We start from the raw sequence: 8478 nt of genomic DNA on the forward strand, positions 1-8478 counted from the left end.
TTATCGTCGGGAGAATCGGTTCTTGAAAGCTTTAATCGTCTTGGCCATCATTGGAGCAATTTCTGTGAAAAGAGAAATGAAGCAGTTGTTTCAGATCCCTGACAATTTAAACACATTGCCACACTTTACACTGTCAAAGCCAAGGCTTCCTACTCCAGGCTTGGCACAACCAGACAAGGAGGTACAAGTTAAGCCTATAAAACTCAGTAAAACAGACTATCACTTTAACTGTTACAAATATGGACAAAGCAAGAGAAGCACTGAGACCTGCTCTGTACAAGGCAACATTCAGGCTACATCCAGTACACCCTAGGCAATGATGCTGCGGGGGTTTAAATACATGATGTGCAGTATCTCAGCAAGACATCAAGTTACTTACTCTTCACAGCTGGTTTTCTAGGATCATAGGAAACAGAGCTGCTGACCACTGGTGCCAGGTGGGCACTGCTGGTGCTTGGGCCATCGTAAGCTGGCTCATCAGTGGACGGGTTAAAGCTGTTGCTGCTGAAGGAAACATGACTACTTCCTGTGAAGTCTGGAGTCGGCTTAATCCTGTAACACAAGTTGGTCATGAGTGAGCACTAGCAGTCTGCAGCTGGCCAGCTGGAGGGCTGGTTTGTGGCCACTGACCAGGACCCTGGGCCTGGTGGTGGCTCAAAGAGGACTAAGCAGCCTGTCAGAATAAACAACTATCTCAGGTACGCCTTCACTGTTCAGGTGTCAAGCTGTATATAAAAAAATGCTAATGTGGCTTTAAAGAGTTTAGTCATCCCCAAAATAATGTTCAAACATGTAAAAGGAAAGCGTAAGGGAAATGTTTCCCAAGTTCCTGCCATGACAACCCCCGAGTGCCTTTCTCCAGAGCCCGCATTCTTCCCCTCCCAACCCAAAGGTGGTCTCTCAGGGTTGCTGGCACGCCCCTGTGGCTCCCTTCCCCAACCATGCAGGAAGCACATGGGAGCAGAGCTCTTACTTGATTCTCTCATGAACAACTGCTGCTCCTGTTCCAAACTTCTCCTGCCTCCTCCGGACGTCTCGAGGTGGCTTGGCCACAGAGTTGACAAAGGCCATCTTTGCTTGTCGGCCTGTGGGAAATCTAGAGATTAATACCTGCCTTCTTGAGTACAGATGCTGTTACTTAAACAATCTACACATGGCACATAAACCAAAGAGTAGTAGCATGAGCTACGGCAGAAGGATGTGCCCACCCCTGCCCATCTCCTGCAGATGCAAGAGAAAATGCATCCTGTATCAGCTGGGTCCACCAAGACCCTATCGTTGAGCAAAGCACATGGCCCCTCCAGCCCGCTTCCTTTTACCTTTGGGCTTATTGGCATGTGCAGAACGGATGTTCTTTGTCAGTAATCGTAACCGCTGCTCTCGGGCATCCTGAAGCCGCAGGTACATCTCCCGCCAAGACTCATACTCTTCTGGTCTTTCTTCCTTAAAGTCTCGGTGACAGTGAATTTTCCATAATTGATCTGTATCTTCAATTAACACCTGAAACCAGGACATCATTTATACATATTTATGTATCACTCATATAGATCTCTCCCCTTCCATTAATCACCTGGGGGTGACTAGTTTTCTAATGATTTTTTTGGTCCTCAAAGTAGTGGTGGTGGTGATATGCTGTGGAGTCGGTTCCAACCCTTAGTGACCCTGTATAGGGTTTCCAAGGCTATACATCTTTATGGGAGCAGAATGCCTCATCTTTTTCCCGTGGAACAGCTGGTAGTTTCCAACTGCTGACCTTGGGGTTAGCAGCCTGACTCTTAACCACTCCACTACCAGAGCTCCTTGGTCCTCAGAGTAGTGTAATATTAAAATACTATAACTGTAGAAGAAAAAAACCTAAAGCACTCAATTTTAAAAAATAGTGTACAGCACTGTGCTAGTTGCTACTGGGGGAAGTGCGGTTGGGAGAGGAGACAATGCAAAGTTGGTTTAAGATACAGTCTTTTGCTTTTAGGAAGTCGGTAAAGGGTAGAGTTGGGATAAAGTTAAATCCAGGTATTCCCCCAAGCAATACACTGAACGATAATGGGGAGCCGGCCTCTGCATTAAGAGACAACTACTGCGATCAAATGAGTAAACCCCAGCATTATTACACAGAGTACAGGGTGGATGTCACTAGGAGGCAGCCAGCCAGTCTGTGCTCTTTCACATTCACCAGACACCCGAGTGTCCACACACAGTGCTGTCCTTGCCCAGATCCCTGGTGCTCTGCTGCCAGAATCCTTCCTTGACCTTTGTGACCAGACAAGCTCAAGGAAGCTTCTGGAAGTGTTTTTCACTTGCTTTGCACCCCACCTTGATACCTGCCCAAGAGGCCCATTTAAGATGCCAGAACAAAGGTTAAAAATATGTTTGTTTAAAGGTATAGATGCAAACCACAAATGCCCAGAGAGTGAGCTACCTATTGGCCTTCCCTTTAGCTATGGCACATAAACAAAAACAAGCCAGAAAACTGCCCTCTGCTCACCCAAACAGGGCACTCACATGATTGTATTCCTCAATGCGATATAGCTGATCAGGCGTACACCTCTCCAAAACAGGCTCAAGAACAGAATATGGGACTCCTCCCACTTCGAAGATTGCTGCAGAGAATCAAAGGTGAAAAGTGTTGAATGGTGGCCAAGTCACGCAGTGATAACATCTTCAGTGCTACAGTGTGCTTGAAAGCAAGAGAGGAGAGTCTGACTCACAATCGATGTTGTTTTTCAGAACTCGGATGCACTGCTGGTGCAAGGTCATCATTTTGGGGAGATAGGCACACTTGGAACCAGAATACACCTGCATCTTAGAATTCATCCTACGTCCAGTAAATCCAGCTTCTTCCTCTTCCTGGGGTGAAGAGAGCACTAGAGAGCCAGAGGAAGAGGACAGTGCATTACAAACAGTGCTGAGCTTTACAGCAAACCCCCTGCCCACACCTCACTCGTCAGCCTCCCACTTCCCATCCCCTTCTCAAATGCAGTCAACCAGCCAGTTTCTTGTGTATCCTCCAAGTTCACTCAAAAATAAGGAAACATGTATTTTGTTTTACCCAAATAATAAATAATATACACACTATACACATTGCTTTTTGAACTTACATTGTTTTAGAAGTCATTCCATACCAATATACAAAGCCTTTCCATTGTTTCCATTTGCATAAGGCACCACTGTATGGAGGAATCAGGATTATCTAACTGCTAGGCTCTGGGTGATGAGACAGAGAGCTCTAATTCTTTTGTTGTTAAAGCTAGACAACTTTTTTTTTGTTTTTGTAAGATAAAAAGCATATCATATGTATAGAATAAAGTGCTAATAATAGCAGGAGCTAAGATTTACTGAACACTTACTCTGTGGGAAACCTAGAGCTAAGACACTTACTGGCATAATCACTTTTCATCCACTTAACTCTTTAAGGCAGAAATCATTATTATTTCCATTTTACAGTCTATAAAACTGAAGCTCAAACAAATGAAGAAATTACCCAAGCTCACATAACTTATACAAGGGGACTTTAAAAAGCTCGTGTAAAAATGGATTTTTTTCATAAAAAGACCCGGCTTACTCGTGGGCTAGCGTCTCATGGAACCCCTGAGACTATGGCCTTAGCCACCCTTCAGGTCTGGAAAGGAACTCACCCCTCCCATGGCTCGATTCTCAGCCAAACAATAGACAGGTCTACGAAGGGAACAGTAACACTAGAAGCAGGCACACCTTAGAATAACCAACCATTTGAGATCAAAAGGGCTGTGTTTACCCAAGGACAGAGTTCAGAAGGGTTGGCATGGAGGAATAGAAACAGGAAACACAGGGAGGAAGTGGAATAAGTGAAGTTACATTGTGGGGACTGTAATCAATGAAAAGGAGCAAAATGTGTAAGACTTTACTGGGGAAAACGGATCTGCTCTGTAAACCTTCACGTAATTCACAATTGAAAAAAAAAAAAAAAAAAAAGGATTCCCTCCCTCCCCATGAAATTTCTGAATCTCCCATGAAATTTTCTGAATCTCCCTCATAGAAGCTTTAGCTGGCATCGTACCGAAGCCGTAAAACCCAAATGTTCTCTTAGGAACATGCATCAAGATCTGATGTTAGTATAACTATTTTGGTTTGATAATAATGCGTTTTTTAAAAATCATTTTCTATTTTATGAAGACATGGAAAATTACCTTTTCGCTTTGGTTGTAGAGAGGACATAAACTCCAGGGAAGGCAGTGGACGGTAATTGGCCTGTATCGTGGGTAATGGGAGGTCTGGCAACACTGGCAATACATCACTGGGGATCTGCAGAGAAGAGAGACAGGGAATGGAGAGCCTGTCTATGAAAGCAGTTCTTCCGTGCAGCCGTTGCTAACAGGGTTAACTGGGTACACGGCAGATAGACCCCCCAGGAGGAAACCAGACAGGTCAGGAAGTTAAGATGGGCCCATCACAATGGGATACCTCAGAAAACCCATAACTTGAGTACAACCAGCCCCTAGTAGCTAGTGAGGCCCAGATAAAAGATGACTGTAAGCCGAAACTAAACAGGACAAGACAAGCCACGCCGACAAACTGTGGCTGGAAGTCCCGAGGTTTTCCAAGTAAGGCCGCCCGCCACAGGGCTCAAGGGCTTACCTTCTTCAGCTTGGCTGAGTCGGCTCCAGACTGTCGCAACTTCTCGGTTTTGTTTTCGTTCACCTTAGGTAATTTCTTAACTGAGTCCAAGTTCTTACTAGTGCTTTTAGAATCACTTTTCTTAAGTCCTTTACCTCCAAGTGCAGTGGTTGAAGTTTTCACAATCTTTTTCTTTTTCTTCCGGGGCTGGTCATAACTGAGGTATGATTCAAAAGACATGGTGGGCTGCTCGAATTCGTCATCCATATCTGCCTCGTCAACTTTAGGGAGGGAGCCCACTGACTTTTTATCCAGATTGGGAGTTTTTAGTTTCCCTTCTTGAGTCTTTAGATTGTTGGGAACCTTCTCTTTTACCTTGGGCAATAGGTCTCCAGCCCCTTTTCCTATGTCTGAGTTGTCTAAAAAACTTGACTTATTTTTGTCGGATTTGGTTTTCTCTGAGTCTCTGTGCTTTGGCTTTTTTAGGTGGTTGTCAGAAGCCACCTCTAATGGGGGTAAAAACTTCTTCTTGAGGCTGCTGCCTTCTCTTTCCCTCTCTTTCTTGGCACCAGCTGACGCTGCTTTCTCCCTTGTGCCATCGCCTGTGAGTGGCCTTCGGTTTTCCTCTTTGGAAATGGCCTTGTCTGACTTCTCTGTGCTCAGAGCAGAGGTCTTCTCATCTCTCTTGGTATCCGCTAAGCGTTTTTCCTTGTGGGAAGATCTGTACTCTTTGCTTTGACTCACCACCGCTTTACTCTGGGATTCACCCAAGTGTCGTTCTTGACTGACCCCCAGTCTGTCCTGAAAGGTATTACTGTGACCTTTTGCAGGCTTCTGGTGTAGAACAATGGGCTCGTGATCCTCATCTGGGGATCTATAATGGTCCACACACATCTGATGGGGGCTGCTAGAAGATGGGGGGGACTGGACATGGCCATAGTCAGAAGACTCGTGGTCTGAAGAGTAAGCTGGTGAGACTCTGTGGTACCTCTTTCTTTCATCTTGCCGCTCATGATTATGAGAGACTTTGTGGGGTCTCTCAAGCTCTGCAAGTTTTCTGTGTTTTTTCTGTCTGTGGTCAGGACTGTAGGATCGACTACCAGAGGCTTTCCAGTTTTCTTGGTAGTCCACTTCCATCTCCTCTTCCTTCTGAAGAACATCCCTGGGACGTTTTCGGGAATTACTCTTCTCAAAGTCTTGTTCTTCAGGCTCAGTGTTCCTTAAAAACAAAACAAAAAAACCGATAAAGCAACTATGGAATCCTTGTTCAGAGGACAAGGTAACAGAAACAACTAAACTCACAAAGGAAAGCAGTCAGAGTTACTGAAGAAATTGCTGAATTAGTGTTTTGCTGTGTGTGTGGCGCTGTGGGTTAATGCACCAGACTGCAAAGCCATTTGAACTGCAAGGTCAGCAGTTCAAGCTCACCAACTGCTCCTAGGAAACCCTATGCAGGGTCGCTATGGGTCGGAACTGACTCAACGACACGTAACAACAACAACAATTTCAATAATAAAGTAAGTTTTATCATTGTAAAACGCAAATATTCAATCAATGGATAAATGACTAGCTTAACTACAAGATACAAAAAAGATCAAATGCTTAATGAATTTTTTTTTCTTCAATATAGGACATGTTTATCTATTTCATGTTGTTGTTGTTGTTAAGTGCCTTCGAGTCGGAGCCAACCCATAGCGACCCTGTACAGGGTTTCCGAGGGTGTAAATCCTTACGGGAGTAGAAAGCCTCATCTTTCTCCCGCGGAGCGGCTGGTAGTTTCGAACCACTGACCTTAAGGTTCGCAGCCCGATTCGTAACCACTACACTACCAGAGCTCCTATTTCATAGGGAGAGAAAATTGAGTTCTGGGGTAAGGTAAAATGGGCATTTCCCACCATCCTCTTTAAGCTTTGCTTTGCCTGGGATTAAACACTGGGAACACCCCCCACCCCCAAATCTGGAGGTATATGAATTTCGCCTCATTAGATCTTCCATTTGTTATTTGTTTTGGGGAGACAGCAATTGTGTTCATACGGCCCAGCCACACATCTATACCTCCTGTGGCTCTACCCACTGGCAAATGTCACCACTCACTCCTGTGCCACCTGATCTATGGCAATCAGCAACCAACATCAGACAAACTCGCCCTGAACTACACTATATAAGCAGCTAACAAAGAACTGTATACACATTTCCACATTCTACCACAACCCCCAGTAGAGAGGTGGTAAGGGCCTGAGAATACACCAACAAACATACCATCAACACAGATACCACAATATCTCAGAGACAACCACTTACATGAAGAACAAGACAGCAAGTCTCAAACAAGTGACCAATATACAGTCAGAAAATATAAAACCAGAAACTACTTAAGGTATTCAAAAGAATGGAGTAAGGAAAGTACAGATAAACTACAGATGAAATCAAGGAAAACAGACAACTTTGGAAGAATTCAGGAAAACACTATACAAATTGATAAAATAAAAATTAGAAATCCTATAAAAATGGCAAATAGAAATTCAGAAGATTAGGACTAAGACTTCAGAAATAAGATACTACATTGTAAAGGCAAAGAAGCAGAATTGAATCAATGGAAGACTGAATTAATGAACTTGAAGACAAATCTCTTAATATTCATCTGTGAGTGGAACGATCAGAAAAAAAAGAAAAATCCAAAGAAAGTCTAAGATTTATGTGGGACACCATCAAGTAGAATAACTTAAATGTGGTTGGAATTCCAAAATAGGAAGACAGAAAAAACTTTTTAAAAAAACAGGCAAAATTGTTGGAAGAAAACTTCTCTAAATATCATGAAAGGTAAGAAGATAAACCACTCAAAAAGTTGAATGAACTTCAAATAGGATAGACCACAAAAGAAAACCACCAAAATGTATTATAATCAAACTCTCCAAAACCTATGACAAGGTTAAGAATCCTGAAAGTAGCTAAGGAAAAATGAAAAGTTACCTACAAAGGAGAACTAATAATACTAAGCTCTGATTTCTCAGTAGAAATCATCATCTAAGAAGACAATGGGATGACATATCTAAAACTCTGGAAGAAAAAATGCCAACCAATAATCACATACTCAGCAAAATTGTCCATTAAATGTGATGGTGAAATTAGGTCATTTTCACATAAACAGAAATGAAAGAATTTATAAAAACCAACAACAAAAAACTCCATTAAACAGAGAACTAACACAGCAAACAACCTGAGATTAACATACATGACATTATCACTCAGAAGTCAACCCAGATATGTAAGTATTCAAAGTAAAACAAACCTACAAGACTGAAAATAGGGAACCAGTGATAACAGTTTGCAACAACAACCAAAAAAAACCCCACAAAGTAAGAGGGAATAATGTAGTTACAGAACTTCCAAATGAAGCAGAAATCCAAGTTGATTTCAGAAAAAAATCAAATAAGTAAAACAAACCTAATTGTAACCCTAAAACTTAGACCAAGCCTTACTTCTACCCCTGCCCCATACCTAACCTTCAAAAAGAGAGAGAGGTATCAAATATATCGTTTGTCCATAGCTATATAAAAATGCCTTTTAACAAGTGAAATAAAACCAACTCAAGAAAAACAACTGAATTGGTGCCTAGCTACCACTACTGACTGTTCTGATCAGGATCACAACAGAAGGTCCTGGACAGAGTTGGAGAAAAAAAATGTAGAACAAATCACCAAAAAAGCCAGGCTGACAGAAAATAGTGGAATCTCCAACACTGTGACTCTTAGACACCCTTCAAGCCTGGAAATGAACCCACCCTTTCAGTCAAACAATAGACAGGCTGATAAAGTGTCCAATAATACTAAGGAGGAATGTACTCCTCAAAACAATCAACAGCTGACAACTAAAGGGCTGCATTTG

General features: G+C 42.7%; 1 protein-coding gene across 1 annotated transcript in view; it reads right to left on the reverse strand.

Moving 5' to 3' along the window:
- The window catches only part of TCEB3 (transcription elongation factor B (SIII), polypeptide 3 (110kDa, elongin A)), a 16260-nt gene continuing 7782 nt past the window's right edge, over window positions 1–8478 (reverse strand). Inside the window, exons 4-11 of the mRNA XM_006862309.1 lie at window positions 4615–5812; window positions 4167–4281; window positions 2709–2864; window positions 2503–2600; window positions 1320–1500; window positions 974–1085; window positions 380–552; window positions 1–62 (exon numbers count right to left, since the gene is read on the reverse strand). Of these exons, the coding sequence (XP_006862371.1) occupies window positions 1–62; window positions 380–552; window positions 974–1085; window positions 1320–1500; window positions 2503–2600; window positions 2709–2864; window positions 4167–4281; window positions 4615–5812 (2095 nt within the window). The remainder of the gene's footprint in view (window positions 63–379; window positions 553–973; window positions 1086–1319; window positions 1501–2502; window positions 2601–2708; window positions 2865–4166; window positions 4282–4614; window positions 5813–8478) is intronic.

This window comes from Chrysochloris asiatica, unplaced genomic scaffold (assembly GCF_000296735.1).
Source record: "Chrysochloris asiatica unplaced genomic scaffold, ChrAsi1.0 scaffold00047, whole genome shotgun sequence".
Lineage (NCBI taxonomy): Eukaryota > Metazoa > Chordata > Mammalia > Afrosoricida > Chrysochloridae > Chrysochloris > Chrysochloris asiatica.